The sequence below is a fragment of the Sylvia atricapilla genome, chromosome 13 (assembly GCF_009819655.1).
Source record: "Sylvia atricapilla isolate bSylAtr1 chromosome 13, bSylAtr1.pri, whole genome shotgun sequence".
NCBI lineage: Eukaryota > Metazoa > Chordata > Aves > Passeriformes > Sylviidae > Sylvia > Sylvia atricapilla.
Genome location: NC_089152.1, coordinates 9,440,828 through 9,457,451, shown reverse-complemented (window position 1 = coordinate 9,457,451; position 16,624 = coordinate 9,440,828). Strand labels below are relative to the sequence as shown.

The 16,624-nt window shown below is 39.2% G+C and overlaps 1 protein-coding gene across 1 annotated transcript in view; it reads left to right on the top strand.

Annotated features, from left to right (window-relative positions):
• Nucleotides 1-1,375: 1,375 nt before the first annotated feature.
• Nucleotides 1,376-16,624, top strand: part of ADAMTSL3 (ADAMTS like 3) — a 165,024-nt gene continuing 149,775 nt past the window's right edge. Inside the window, exon 1 of the mRNA XM_066328347.1 lies at nucleotides 1,376-1,464. Coding sequence (XP_066184444.1) covers nucleotides 1,384-1,464 — 81 coding nt within the window. The 5' untranslated portion in view covers nucleotides 1,376-1,383. The remainder of the gene's footprint in view (nucleotides 1,465-16,624) is intronic.

Here is a 16,624-nt window from a genome sequence, read left to right as displayed (position 1 = left end):
TGGCTGAGGCGCGGCGGTGGGCTGGAGCCTGGCGTGAGGGAGGGGCCGCCGCTGGCGGGGCAGGATGCTGCATCCCCGGTGCCGTGACAGCCCAGGCTCTCCCGTGCGCCGGCGGTGCCCGGCCCGCTCCCCGCCGCCCTGCCGGCCCCGCTGCGCGCTGCCCGACGCCCGGCACCAGGTGGGTGAGCTCGGCAGGGCAGGGCAGCCCCCGAGGCTGTGCCCCAGCCGGATCCCCGGGGCGGGGGGCAGGCGGCCGCGGGGCTGCGCCGGGGTCGCTCTGGAGGAGTCTCCGAGAGGACACCTCTGGGTACCCGGGCACCGGCACCTGGGAAATAGCGGCCTGGTGTGTTCGGCCACTTGGGGCTCTAGGCAATGGACAAGAGGGAAAAAACCCAGCAGCTTTCCTTCTTTTATTGTCATAGTTGATACTTTCGCATGATAAAAGCATGCAGGAGTGCTAATGATTTTGAGAATGAGGGGAACTTTAGGATGTTTTTGGAAGGAGGGAATAAAACGCTTCTTTCTGTAAGGAATCTTAACTATGTTCAGCTGACAGGTGCAAGAACTGATCGGATAGATGGTTTTCCTTGGGATGACTGCTTCTTTAGAAAGGAGTACTTTATTTGAAGGAGAATTTGCATTTACTGTGGGACTTGGCAAACTTGTGGGGTGGTGGCTGAGGGGAGGGAGGGCTGTTTGTTTGTGTGTGTATCGGGGTGTATAGAACTTGCACTGTTATGAGATCAGTCTGGTAATGTATAGTCTAAGGCAATCAAGTGCATTGGCACCAGAAATTAACAGAATTGGTAGTATTATTACATGATGGGGTTTTTGGCAATTTTAAATTGACTAGTCCATGCTGGCCTTGTAATTTTGATGATCACTAAATTGATGGATTTTTCCCCCCCCTCCAAACTCTGATTAAGCCCTGATTGTTTAGTCTCTGAGCTTTCAAAGGCAGTCCAAACGACTGCTGAAAGCACAGCGCTGTGCTTTCATCTTTGAGTGGGTGAAAGCACTGGAAAGTACATCAAAAATTTTATGCTCCTTGGGTTTTACCTTCTAGAGATCAAGATGGGAGGGATTCCCAATTTGATAAATTCTCTTACTTTCAGGAGATAATCAAGCTTGTCCACCGTTGCCAGCTTCCCCGAGCGTCTCGTTTTGGTCCTTTTCTGTGCCCTGATTGAGCTGCCTCACCCTGCAGGCTGTGCTCATGGCATGTGCTGCGCGCCTGCCGCTCTGGCCAGCGCAGCCCGCCGCTGTTTGCATTGCGCTGCTTCCAGCGGCCGGCCCACTTTGCTTTAGTCATTGACATTCTGGCGCAGCCCATTTGGTTTTGTTTGTAACTTGAAACAATTTCTCTCGGCAGAGCCCCAAGGCATGAGGATGGCCAGCCCTAAAGCCACTGGGCTGTCCTGGGAGATCACTTGGCTTGCTTTTGCTCTCTATGCTCACCTGCAGGTAGGTAATGAACTTGTTGCTGTTGTCATTCCTAGTCCTATATCAGGTGATCTTGCTGCACGACTGTGCATTACTGTTTTTAAACAGAAAACTACTGAAGGAGCTGCAATATAATTAAAAGTCTCCCAATGAGAACATTTTCCTTTCACCAAACTTTCAAACACATCCATGTGGGAAATAAATATTCTTGCTCAATATGTTGTACCTGACTTTACCAAAGGGTGATCAAAGGGAGATCTTGCCAGATGTGTAATGCCATGCGTCTTTCTAGGCAGAACAGCTGTTTTTGCCCCTGGGAATTTAAGCACCTGATAAATGTTAAGGTGCTGTATGTAACAAGGGTTACAAGAAGTACTTGGGTAGAAACATCTGAAGCATGTGGAAGTGGGAAGGCAGGGAAGGTGGCCCAAAAAGGTCTTTGCTCCAAGTGTTCAATGAGTACAGGAACCATAGAGGAAAAACCATAGCTGCCATCATAATGCCTGACACATGAACCTGATCAGTTCCAAGAAGTATTTCAAGAAATATGGTACTGGCATGCTGTGGAAATGTTGTTACAGTATGTCATTCTCCATACTAATAGTTCCCATAGCACAAAATGTTTGGAGGATTCTTCAGTCTTAAATACACACAAATCCATAAATCCTTAGAAAAAAGATGGCTAAATAAACTGAGATTTATTTTTTTAAAATAAATTGGACCTTTTTGGAAGCATTGTAGTAGTTTTCAACAAAAAAGTAAAACCTTTAAATAAAATCAGTGTTGTGTACTGTTTATACTATTGCAATGCTGAAAAATGGAGCCTGGTGTTCTGGGCATTATATACACATACATCCTGGAGAATTTTGAATTGAAGAACAATACAGCAGGCAAAAGTAAAATCAAAAGGAGTATGAAGAACTGAGGAGACTGTACTACACAGCTGAGTAAGCTGTGATCAGTTTATGGTGCACTTTGAGGTTCAAGGTAGTGGGAATGGGGCTCCAATGCATCTTCAGTAGCACTGCTGAGTGTGCTGTGAGTGATTTGGCATCTGATGAACACCTCCTCTCTGTGGATTATGGTTGCAGCTAACCAGTATCCTGATCACTTGAGTAAAAAACTTGCCATTAAAGTAAAAATTTACATCTGTATTAATTGTGCGGTAAAACATGGTGCATTCAACACATGTCTGAGCAGATAGGCCACAGTGGGATCTGCTTTTTGCCTGCATGTCCCTTATGCAAGGACAAAAATGTTACAGATTTGCTATGCCTGTTCAGCTTGTATTTTTGTGTGCAAGCAGTTGAGAGATGCTGTAATAACCAACCCTATAAAACTCTCAGAAAACAGTTCATGAAGTTCCCTTAATAATTCTGTTCAAGATGGGAATAGAGAACAGAATAGCGAATAGAATAGAGAAGGGAAATGTCCGTTTTGGTTTTGGAGACCTTTTTTTCCTTTTACAGAATTTTTCGTGTATTTTTTCTTTCATATTTTTCTTATTGCAGAGCTGGAACCGGTAGTGGCATAGTTTCCTCTTCTCCACAAATGGTTTGGCATAGCTTCACTTGTCTCTTTATAATAAAAACAACCCAAACACATTGTAGTAATCAATTGGCTATTGTGAGTAGCTTTATGAACACTTCAATCCAGGTCAAATTTTATGGTCTTGATTGTCCTTTAAAATACTGTAATCTGTTTGGCATATTTGAGTCATTAGCACTTAACCCCAATCTTGTAGGAGGCCTTTTTGCTCCTAAGTTTTAGGTGTTTTATCACAATTTTAGGCACATTAAAGATATTTTATATTATTTAACATAACATTTTTGGTATCCAATAACCATTAATTCTTTAATTGGTTGCTTGGGGCCATACTAAATGGACCACACACAGTCATTTTATCCTAATATTGTACCATAACTTCCACTTCTGTTGTTTTTGGCTATTAAAGTGCTTATGTCTGGAGCTAATCAATTAGAAACAATTGGATGCTGGGCAAGGTCACAAGTCTATGTCATATCACTTATGTGCAATTGATTAATTTTGTCCTGCTTGAGGCAGGTACAGAATAAAAAAATGACCATTTAAAAAGAATGTGGTGGGAATGTGGTATGAATGTAATGCAAAGAAAACTTTAACATGAGAAGTTGTGAAAAAGAGGTAGCTGTTCCTGAGAAGCAATGGAACTTAACTTTGGTTGTTGGAGTCCTTTCTGATTCCTCATAGCATGGTAACAACCAGTGTGGTGTTTAGCTGAGCTCCAAAGCTACCTCTGTCTTTGCAGATGTGCTGTGTCTCAGATTTGACGAAATTGCTTTGTTAATGGCAAGTCGGTTGCTGTGCAAGTAGGTAAATTAGGTTTCCTAGGATAACCCAGGGAACCCCTAATCATTGTTGAGCTGCCTGTTGTTAAATCTGCTCTGTGACCAAGAGCAGTGACATAAATCACTCAGGAAGAGATCACTTATGGGTAGGGCTTGGCCATGTTCTTTTCCCAGTACAGAGCTGACCTTTTCTTGTATGTGCCAATATAAATGACATTAATGGAACTGCATTAGTCTAAAGTCAGTGGTAATAGAAGCAGATTACATATGTATGTTTTTCTTGAAAGCAAACAATATACTCGTCCATCAAATGGTAACAGCAACATGGAATAACTCATTGTTTCTAAAGATTTAAATGATGACTCCATCCAAAGAAGTTAGTGTATTCTACAGATTATGTGTACTTGGGAATGTTAACTACATCCCTAGCCTTGAATTTATTGCTAAATATTATTTAAAAGGCTCCTCATTTTTCCTCACATTGTAGCAGGAGAGCTGTTAATTCTACAGATTTTAGGAGATGGGTTAAGCTAACAAAGTAGAAGTGTCCAAGCCCATTTCTGCTGTTTTGAAGTGATCTCTCGAGTACACGTTGCTTCATATTGTAATTGAAAAGGCAGGATGTTCAGCCTGGTAACCAACTCTTTCTTAACCTTGTGATGATATTTTATTACACTATTCAGCTAGATGCTGTTATATTTGTTATGAAATGTAGGACTGTATATCTTTATAGCCTTACTAATGGATTACTGGCAGGAAGAAATGATGGCTAGCAGATTTGTATGGGCAAATATATATCAAGAATTTTACACATGGATTCATTTTAGATTTATTCTCTAGTATGTTGTTTTCAAATCAGGAATACAATGATATTTTCTTAGATTCCTATCGTCCAAATTGAACCCTCTACGAGTTAATACATTTTGCCTCCAAAGACCATGGGATTGGTAATGCGTGCAGAGGGAGTAACAGCAAAGACACCATGTCTGGATATTTAAGAAGCATTAGGTCTTGGTTTCTATGGAAGAGAAAGTTTCATAGGTCATATATTCATTCAATAAACTATTGGTTGCTTCTGTGATTTATGTTCCTGCAATCCCTGCCTGCATTATGGTCTTTTCTAACTATCTGTGATATTTTGGAAATGAAGGATATACATACTGAAAACATTATTGTCTTCAAAATGATTCTGCCATAACCAATCTGCCAAAAACTACCAACATAGTAAATGTCTTTAAGGGTGAGTTTTGCAAGGCCAAAAATCTGATGTCCATTATATGACATAGTGAACTTGGAGACCATCTTTGTGGAAAACCTTTGGATTATTGTTTTACAGTCACTGAATGTATTGCACACTGATGTCCAGAAAATAGATTATGAACTACATGCCATAACAACATTCTTAAATTCTCCAGTAATCTTGATCAGAAATATCAGGGTGAGATTGGCAAATCCTGAGTTAAATCTGAAGCACTTTTCTGTTTCTGTAGGCAGGTGGCAATTCTGCACCTATCTGGAGTTTTGCCATCAGCCTCAAAAGGCCTGTGGTTTTATTCTTAGTGTGAAGATTGAGTTGCTGCTTCTAAAGACAAATAACACATCTGAGACTCTGTACAAATATTCTGACTTAAAGCATTCATTGCTATTGACAAGGTTGCAACTCAGTGACTGCATTACCAGAAAACTTAAACATAAGTTTCTGAATGTGCTTTAAATTTATGACTGATAATGATTGCTCAGCCAGTGCTCATAGAATCTGAACTGCTGTTACCCCCAGTTTACAATCCAATAGTGGAATTGCTTGAAAAGTTGATGCATGTGTCTTGTGACTGGAGACACAAACTATGTATAAATACTTACTTTTTAAAATGTGTCATAAAAAATTAAAGTCAGCGATGGGAGAGCACCAAGAGTACAGATGTCATCAATGAAGGCGCCTCTTTACTGTCTAAGTTATTTGTTACGATGGTAATTTCTTGTGAAGTTACACTGAAAGTTGGACAGAAATTCTCAGATCAATTGTGTGTAGAGCTGCAAATTTTTGTTTCCCAAACCAGATATCCAAGAGTCTGGTATGCTTAAAATAGGAATGATTTCTAACAACTGCCAGTGGCTTCTAATTTTTCTTGAAAGAGTAGTCAGGAATTGCTCTAGAATGATCTTTGGTTTAGAAGATGCTTGAATACTTAGTCACTGATAATTACTCATTCAGATCTGCTTGGTGCAGCTGCATCTTTCATATTCCTTACCAAATTGGGGCATAAACAGCACTGAGGTGGCAGTTTTACACAGTGTACCGAATTCCATTCCTGCCTTTGCATCACAGAAAATGTACATGATTGATTGTACTGATATTAAAGCTCTTACTCTTCATCCAGAACTCAAGATTTAGCCATCCGTAATAATGCTAAAAAAACCCCAAAACATTTTAAAATTGGAGTCCTGTTTATTTGCTGTTACTTCTGTAACTTGTAGGTTCACATTCTTGTCTTTATGTTCAGTTTTTGGGCTTGAAGCTTTTTTTTAAACATTTCTCCATGCTCACCTGAATTCCCAGGAGCTCCAATCTGGCTGGCAGTCTAGTAGTAAAGTATACTGAATTCAGCGATAGTGGAAGCAGATTCATAATTGTGCCTCTATAGTTGTTGATGTTGTAAGTCTGTGCAAGAAATCTCAGGCAAAAATTATATCATATTGTGCAAATGTTTTATTTCAGTCAAATTCGTGTGTTATTACAGTTTTATACAGTTAATAATAGTGATGATAGTTCTGTGGCTGTGAACAGTCCAACACAGTCACACTTGAACAATTTCCAGTGTAATTCTTATTAGGCAAAATCTCCACAGAACAGGGACAGTTTTTGCATGGTGAAAGAATGGGTTTGTTTTTGAAGTACAGTTTGATAGTGAGCACAGCATTCCAGAAAGGACATTGGATATAGCCATGGCAACTCCAGAGAGACTCCTAAGACCCGTGCAGGAACTGTACAGCCCTGCAGTTCTGACATGCTCTATGCACTCGCTTTATTGTCGGTGATAGACAATAACTCCTTTTGAAATCATGCACATAACTTTCTTTCCTGTAAGGGGAGAACTTGATATTAGCTGAAGACTATAGGCTGTCAAGTGCTCTTAAGGGTTGGATTTTCAAAATGCCCTCACTCCAACTTGTAGGAGGGAGGACAGTTCTATGAACGCCTTTTTGGATGATGACAGCCACACAAGAGCCCTAAATTAATGCAAATAGAGCAGTGTTTTCAGAAGGGTTTGTGGAGTCTTTGTTTTGATGACTGTCAGTAAGACCTGAGACGTTAAACACAAACACTGTTAAGTACTCAAATGCATTGGTAAGTGCTTAGCTGGATTTTTCAAAACAAGGTAAATTTCAATTAACTTAATGGGAACCAGGCATTAGGTGCCTTAGGCACTTCTAAAAAGTCTGGCTAAGTATTTTTCATCATATTTAGCTGATTAAACCAAAGCTTTCACCCCCAAAATTCTTTTGAAATAATAGGCTTTTGGTGAATAGATTCTGGTACTCCAGTGCATATTTGATAATATTTGAGAAATGCAAGTACAAGTGTCATGTGTTTATAAAGGGAGGGCAGTTCTTGAGAACTTGGCCTAATAAATCCCTTCCAGACAGCATATTACATAAAGTGTTCAGCAACAGTGTTATTTCTGTTTCTAATTTTGTATTTATTAGATTTAACATCATTATGGAGGGAAAATGGGAACAATATTTTCAGTCTGTTTTGAGAAATGTGGTTTCCAAGAATTGTCAGTTTGTCATGCTTCTGGATGCGCTAGAAACACAGTGAATGCAAGTTAGCTCAACAAAATTGTGAAACAATATTAAAACTGCATTTATGATTGCAATTACTAGATTGTTGCTGTATGCTGACTTGTCACTGGTGTCCTGGTGGGAGGTCCCAACTGGTTAATGAGGCTGATTTGTAGCATTAAATAAGTGGAAGGTTTGTTTACACGTAGAATCATGTATTTCTGTGTTTATGTAATGGTGGTCTTTTACTATCATCAGATGCTTTTCCAAAAATTGAAGCTGCTTAAAATTTACAGGGTGCAGTCTCCTGTTAGTGCATGCAAGCAAAACAGGGCAACATCTACAGTGTGTATCAGGGAAAGGATTCATAGAGGCTCACTGCATGGTAAATCAAGGTGTAGAGGAGAGTTTTAGTTGCCTGATCTGCCTTTTTTAACCAGCAAGGTAAGGTGACATGGACACACCTGCACTGCTACGGGATGTGAAGAGTGTGGGATTGTGTTTCTTCAGTCTCTGGCAGTAAGTGTTTCCTGGCCTGCACCTTGCTGAAGCTCTGAGAAGATTGCAGGAACTGGCTTTATTCCCAGCTGGCTGATTCAGCAAGAAATTAACTAGCTCCAACTCCCCTGGTTTTGTTGCAATTTCCCTGCTTATATGGGTGGCTGTTCCAGGTTATCTACTGGGATGGAGAAATGTGAAGGGACAGATGCTGATTCTGATAGATTCTGATAGATTTGCCTCTTCTGATGGATATTTTCTTTGCTTTCTGACTAGTGTAGCCTCTTGTGGTGTAGCAGTGGTGTGGAAGCAGAAGGCTGAACATGCTCAGTGCTCTCTGTGGATGTATAACAAATGAAATATGCTAATATATAATTTGTCTTCCTCTTCTGAGAGTCTTCTCTTATTAGATATTTTCAAAGTCTCATTACTCATTTGGCGTTTTGTTTTCTTGAGTCTTCAAATACTTTTAAACTGTTCCCTGGTTGAGTAACATGGATGTTGGCTGAAAAACCCAACAGCACAGCAGTGTCTTGAGTATTGGCTGCTTGTTAGGTAATATCCAAGTTGTAAACTGCCAGGTACTTGTGGCACATTATGGATTCTTTCAGCTGATGTCATCAACACTTCCGTTGCAAGCAGGACAGAGAATACATCTATCCCTGGAGAGATGGGCTGTGTGCTATGTAGGGGATTTTGCTAAAGCCACTAACTGATAAGGCTACTTGAGCAGGCTTTGCTTTTCTCCCCTGATTTTATAACTTTATTTATATAAGGTGCTTTATGTGACTAAAAATTTACATGTTTCCTCTAGACTGGTGATTCTCAGGGAAGTCTTTTCATAGAACAGCAATTAACAGTGCTAATTGAATGTTAAGAAATGATGTGAATGGGAGGTGTAAGACAAAGAAAAGAGTGTCATCCTTTCACTTAGGAATTCCTGCCTGTGCTGGTGCGCTGTATACAGTTCAGGTCCAGTTATGAATGGGGTAGAAAGGTTAGGCTGGTGACTTCTTTCTTTTGGTGTAAGAACTGAGTGCCTTTGAATAAAACAACTAGAAGGGAGATTAAAAACAATGAAATGTGGGTTTCTTCCATGTAATGATAATGATATTTGGCACTCCTTCCCATAATTTTTGAGTAGAAGGTTACATGGATGTCAGGGGAGACAGAATGGGTACTACTGGGAAGATCCACTTCACAGTTCTCTACAGATGAACCCTGGCAGGCTGGGAAGGTGAGCCCAGGAAAGCATTGCAGCATTCTTGCTCTGGACGTGCTTTTTTGGGTGTCTCCAGTTATTGGCTCTGCTGGAAGCTGGTAGACTGGATGATTCCTTGGTGTGAATCGGTTCAACTGTCCTTAGGTCATTTTTGTGTTCCTTGGGGCTACACTTGAGCTTCATTGAACTAGAACCAGTTCTAGATGTACTGTCACTTATAGATCATAATTTAAAAATTAACAAGGAAATACATGCTCCGAACTCCAGGAGTATCTGGATGATTGTCCTGGACATAAGAACTTACTCTAGACCTAAATGGATGCCTACCTTCTGAGCTTCTTTGTGTCTGCTGGGAATACTTTTTTTAATACTGTTATTAACTTTTTTCATGAAAATACTTTTAGGATGTTTTTGATATATTTTCAAATGTTAGAATTTTAGAATGATTTTTCAAGTATGCAAGGAAGTTCAGGCTTAATTGCTGGAATAGCTTCTTGTTTTTAAACAAACACTTGTATTTTCTTGAGGAACATAAATAGAGAAACAGCTTCTGATATTTTACTAAATATGGCTTGGCTTAAGTTCCACTTTCATTATGTGATCAGTCCTTCTGTAAAACACAAATATTCCAGACATTTTCCCTGCATGAGAGAGCACTTGCCTTCCCCTCAATGTGAAACTGCACACTCAAATGCTTTTCCCGTTTCCTTTTCCTCCCTCTTTCAGTTAAATTTGGAACACAATAGGTTGGTTAAAACTAAAAGGAAAACCTCCAGAACACTATCTTAACATATGGGGTTTTACCATGCAGCTGTTTATCTTCTGCTAGGAGGGAACTATAAATGTATTTTTAATGCCAGGAGCTGGGCTTAAAATGCCATTAGTTATCTGGTGGGAATAGATTTGAAAATTAGTAAGCAATTAGATCAGTGAGCAAATGCATTTTACTTAATGTTGTAAGTCTCATGGGCCTGTCCAATATCCTGTTAGCATCACCTGTTCTTAACACTCAACCTTTTAAAGCTTTTCCCTTATGCAGTGTTACAATAAAAGGGAAAATTTTGTTTAACTCATAAATAAAAATTAGTAATTTAATTTTAATTTAAAAACCCCCAACTTGCATGGTTTCTCCAAGGGAAACAGAGATGTTCTTGGAACACTAAGCTTTTCTTGGAGAACATTTCTTCCTGTAGATAACCATCTTGAGAAGGGCCTTAGTTGGGATAACAAAACATGTGGATTTTGTTCTGATCTTTTTAACTGGCTCGAATTATGTCCTTTAGCAGACATCAGTGATGCATTTGTTTGTAATTGCTTATTTTTCTTCCTTAATTCAGACCTCTGTGAGCCATCTGTAATGTGTCACTTAGATGCCACTATTTAGAAATGGGGGAAATGTAGGAATTATAAACTTTTTTACTAATTCAAACGTTAAAGCCAGTCCTTGAGAGCACTCAGGAAAAGACCTTCTTCAGCTGTATTGTTGAGTTTGTCATTCCTTGTCTGCCAAAAGCTCACTTTAAGTCAGTGGTAGTATGAGGGCTCTTGTACTCCAGGCACTACAAGATCTCAGTTTTTAAAAAGATCGTTCATGAGGCTGCTGTGAACCTTATTTTGTAAAATTCAGACTTTCTGCTTCAACAGTACAGCATTCTGCACTTGAGTAACAAGAAAAGTCTGCAGACACTTTGCCTGAGACATCAGTGGGAGTTTTTCTGGAGTAAGACCTGCCCATAGGAACCAAATTGAGGCTGAATTTTATTACTGCTAACTAGTTGGCTATCATATTTCCTGTTGTGTGGTGTGAATCAGTCCATCTCTTCATCATATAACCACTAAGGACAGATGGCATTTAAAGTGTTGCCTGCATCTGTTTTCTTGAAAAATGGCTGTAGCTGTCTCTCTGGGGAAAAAAACAAAACAAAAAACCAAAAAAAAAAAAAACCAAAAAAAAAAACACCCAGAGAAAATAAAGATAATTTTCCTGTTGCATATAAACCTTTGCAAGAGTTGAAGTCATTTCCATTTGTTTACATGTCACTTTTTTATTTTGTGTCACTGAAGACCATTTTATCAGGTGTTATGGTCCATCCCTGTTGGCAGGAATTCCTCTGAACTGCTGTAGAGGGAAACATCAAAACTGGTCCTTAGAGCCTGTGCATTGTTTTTCAGGAGAACTGAAGCAGAACGTGGAAACTCATTTTTTAAAAATCAATACGGCTTTTTGCCAGAATTATTATATTCAAAAGATGTCTCTGTACCTCTTAAGGGGTTGCATTCTCCATTGCATGGTGCAGTTCTGAGTGAAAAGGGGGAGACATGAGTACACCACCAGTGAGGAAGACAGAGCTGATTTCTCCATGTAGCAGCATTTTGTCTGTGTGTATGAAAATTGACATCATGATGTAGGAATGTTGACCGTGTTTTGCATTTTGCTAGCTGCACTTACTGGAAAGCATGTGTTTCAAAGGGAGTTTTCAATTTTTATAAGTCTTTGCTTCCATAATAGCCCAGTCTTATTTTGAATGTAGACTTGAGCTATGAATAAAATTTAACTCATGGAGGAAGATTCCTCTGGCACAAAATGTGAATGAATTATGCAAACGTTAACTAGTAATGTGCATTTCTGGGTTAGAATAGTCAAAGCCAGCCTTTAGGTTCCACTGTTACCTCTCAACATTGTCCTACTCTGTTCAAGAATGCCTTACTCTGAGAGTAAGGATGCTGAGTTTGGATGATCTTCTCTCAAGAAAACCTGCACTAAGTGTGGAGAAAGCTTAGCTGGCTGCACAAAACAACCCTTTGGTTGTGGGAAATTTCCACTAATGTGATGTCTTAGTTCCAGATGGGTCTGTGAAAGAAGAGAGCCAAGAAGTGAAGAAAAAAGACCAGCAGCAATGAAAAAGTGGCACTAGCTCTTCATCTGGAGAGTAATCATTCAGATAAAATTGGCAAAATTCAATTAGATTGTCTTTCAATAATGGGCTGGCCTCTCTCTTTGACCTTCATAATCCAATTAATTTTCCCAGGGTTATACACTATGTAGGAAGTTGGCAACCCGAGTTTCCCATGTCATCAAATCTATCCAGTCTCCTGAGAAAGGGTTTTCTAAGTGCAACATCCTTGCACCTGCTTAGCTCTTCCCCAGCTCGTCCCAAAATCAGACTGCTCTGAACACCTTCATGAATTTATTCCATGTTGCTGGATCGATTTACTGACTTTAATAATGGGAGTCTCCAGCTGATAGGAGAGAGGTCCAGTTCCATTGACCTGTTCTTGTAGTGTAGGACCCAATTGTTTTTTCAGGGTCTAGGATAGATGGATTTGAAAGAGTTAGACATCTGTATTCTGAGAAATTAAATCGGCCCCTTTAGGTGAAATCAAATGCACGTCATACCTGTCAAAGAGTATTCTTTTGCCTGCAGAGAAAAGTTAGCACATTTTTTTATGAGGGAGAAGCATTTAACAACCATAGAAAAATACAACCTCCTGCTTCAGGTGTTCAGTGTCTCAATTCACTGCTGAAATTTTAAACTTTGTTCCTATGTGTCTGCTATATGGAAATATGTGCATGTGTAGCACATGTGATTGCTCTAACAAAGTCTCAGGCAAACTGAGATTGTCTTTAGCTGAATTTTTATCTGAATTAAGTTTTAGAAACCTGCAGGTTCCTGATGGACTCTTCCTTATGTATAAGTTACAGTGCTGCTGCATGAAACAGTGATTTAACCCAGGATTATTTTTACTTGAGAAATTAAACACAATCAGAGCTTTTTGTACCGCTGAATAAGAACATGGGTTCAGAAAAATGAAGAATGATGCTTCATGATGAAGGGTGATGCATTTTGCTAGGCTGAATACCTGCTCTGGGGCTTGCAGTGGCATGATAGGTTTTGTTCAATAGGGACCTGCTTGCATGATTTTGTGTTGGAATTGACTCTTTTAAAAAAGTACCTTAAAAAACAAAGCCTGTTCAGAGCTGCATAATTAACACCAGATAAGTCAGAAATAATGTATGGAGCACCTGAGTAGAAATAAAATTTAGATTTCTGGGGACATTCTTGATTCAAATGGATCTGGCTTTCAGCAACTTATTACTCTGTTCAGGTGTTTTTGTTGAAATTTCTCCAGTTCTCTTCATTGATACTTGTGTTCAGCTTTTAAAATGCTGGTGTAGCTCATCTGTGTCTGTTGCTCTTTCTGGAGAGCTGCCCTAGCAGTGTAGTTTCTATGGGCTGTTAGTACCAGAGGATCTCTGCTGCAGAAGGGATTTTTCCCTCTGTGGGTTTTGGTGAGGGCTGGTGAGGTACTCAGCTCTTCCCCGAGGCTCTGGAGCTGCAGAGGCTCTCAGAGGGGTCAGTCCTGGCTGCTCTGAGGGGCACACAAGAGCTCGTGTTTTTTCAGAGGCATGTAAGCTGAATTGCAAGGCTCTCACCCAGCTGATATTTTCCTACATCTTCCTAATGTTTGCTCTATTTTTTTTTTTTATTTGCAAACTGCAAAAAAATTAATGATTGGTCCTAATATTTCATCAGAACATTTACACATAACCAGCTGTATTTCAAATGTATCTCAAATGTTCAATTGTTAATTTTCATGATACCTACCTATGACTTTTATTGTTTATTTTCCGAATCTGATTTCAAGTAGAGCAAGAACTGTACGAGCTTTATTGTTAGGGGTGAAACTTAAACTTTATTGGGATTAAGTGTTTAATAGTATAATTTGCTGCATATGTTGCAAATACAAGCTGCTATGAATAGATCCTCTGTAAAAAAAAAGGGCATTTGATATGTTATGTATGGACTTAAATCCAATATGTTGTTATCTTTTACTAAAGGAAATTATAAGAAGAGATTTGCAGAGAAGGGTTTATACTATTAACTTTAATTTCTTTAAAACTTTTCTCAACTGAAGCTGAATTTGATTTCTGTATTTTGACTTTGTTTGAAATGTGCTGTACATAACTTCCTCTGTTCCTTGACTATTATTTGGAAAATAGTACAAATTGGCTGTTTTCATCTACATGAGAAGAGAAAAATATAATTAGTAACAGTAGGTGGATTATTTATTCAAGTGGTGTGCCCTGATTTTCTACTTGTCCACCCGTAGTAGACTTGAGGATTTAAGCGCAAGGTTTCCTTTTATGTTACCAGATTTTTTAAGATGTAATTTCTACACCTTGTAAAGAACTGTGAGGCAGACCCTCCCTTTCCTACATGTCTTTGGGCTTCAGCCTCCCTGGGAGCAATAGTACAGAACACACTGATTTAGAATAGGTATTGGTTTGGATTCGTATGACTTTAGCTAAAATGGAATGACTCTGTGTTTGTAAATGGCAGAAATGAAGAGTTGTGGACTATTTTGAGATTTAGAGACCATATTAAATCTTCTTGGCCTAGAACATTTGAATTGGAGATTTAATTATTGTCCCACACTTCCTTTTAAAGCGTGTAGCTGCTTCTTTGAGGGTTTTATGTGAGTAGGTAATTAGGGTTTTTTTAAACATTGGTTGTATTTTTTATAGAACGATTTGCAGTCAGTGCCTTTGTTCTTAAAGCTGGGGTAAGACAAAATGTGGGAAATCATTGCACGCATTGTCTTAACTCTAAGAAAGAAAAATCATATAAGGAAGGGATAAGTGTCATTCAGTAATTTTTGAATGCTTTTCTGTAAGAGGGCAAAAAATTTTAGACCTTGTGCGATGTGTAGGATTTCCTTCAGCCTTTCCACCAGGAACTATAAAAAGGTTGTATAAAGACACAGAATAATTACAGCCTGATTCAGGCCAGCAAGTTGGCTTTTTTTTTTTTTTTACTATAATCACGATAAAAGAACGTCTATCTTGGCCAAAAGAACTGGGCTCTGAAATAGAGATGTTCTGGACTGATAATTCCAAGTACAGCCAATCTTGCAGAGAATTATGCAGGTTAAGATTTATATTTGGATCTTGTTGTTTAAAATGGATGCTGTTTAGGCTTCTTATAATAGCATTTTACTCTGTGTAGGGTGCCGAGGAAACCAGGCCTGTAAAATGTGCAAATGAAAATAGGAATACTGCCACAGATAACTCCAGCATGGCTTAACAGTGAGACTCTTACTGTTTTCAATTTGCAAACCAATAGAGAATGTGAAGAAATGTATAATTATGCAGGATGAGAATAGATCAACTGAATCAGTAAGATCAGAGTATTTCACACCACTGCAAGATTGTGAATGTTCCAGCTTCAGTAGTTTCTAATGTTGTGACTCAACTTTAGTCTGAGAAGTTATAGATGTATAGGGCAAAAGGAATCTTCTGCAATTAAATAAAAGAGCAGATGAATTTATTTCCCTCCCTTTGCACAGTCCATTGTTCTTGGATTCTGTCTGTATTTTGAAAAGTCTTAGAATGCTAAAGACAAACATATGAGAATCTGGAACCATGCTAAAGCTTTAGATACTGAGCTGTTAGGGTTGGCCTCCGAGCTCACATTAGCTTGTACTGGCAAACTAAGAGCTGACTGCGGATAAGAAAATTCAGGGGAGGTTATTGCCACAGATCCTTCCAAAAGTGCTCAGGAATAGTTGAAAAATATTCTGTAGGAATAGTGAGTGCCCCTCTGTAAATCTTTTAAATTAAACTATGCTGTCAAGAATTCTGTTTAACCTTAAGTGTAAATGGTAGTGGTAAAAGAGCAGCTGCTAGATATACAAGAGTAGATGATTTCCACCACTGGTTAGACATGAGGCAAGTATTGGGGACTCCACATTTCCCCTGGACCTTGCTGGTTTCAAAAGTAGTGAGCAGAGTATCTCATGTCTACAAGAGGCATGACAGTTTTTCAAAAGACAAGGTCAAGGGGAAAAATCAAGATTGTGTGTACTCTTTTAGAATTCAGTGTATAAAAGCTGCTTTTGAAAAGCTTTTCCTTAGTAGTCATTCTACTTCTGAGCAATAGTGGTGTTTTCCACTTGGCTGGAGCAAGAAAGGCCGAATGAGTTGCCTTGTAAAGATGTCCATGGCACTTAGAGCTGATTGTTCATTTTGTGTGCAAGAAAAGTGCTGTTAAGAGATTTGATTGTAACAGCAGCAGCAGTAAGAGTCAGTCCCTCCACAGCCTTTACTGTTCAATCAGGAGGGTTTTTCAGTAGCTTAACTGCAGTCTGTGCTTCCTATTCAGTTGTGGATCTCTAAGTTTAAGCTGCTGGTAGTTTCAGTGAAAGGCCAGTAACTTGGTACCTGCTGAAAAGTTATCACTCCCTCCAGTTAGCTTGTTCAAACTGCTGATAAAGAGAAGGAAATGACCATTTATCCTACTATCCATCTGCTATGCCATCGTAAACTCCAGAGTGATATTCCGGACTAAAA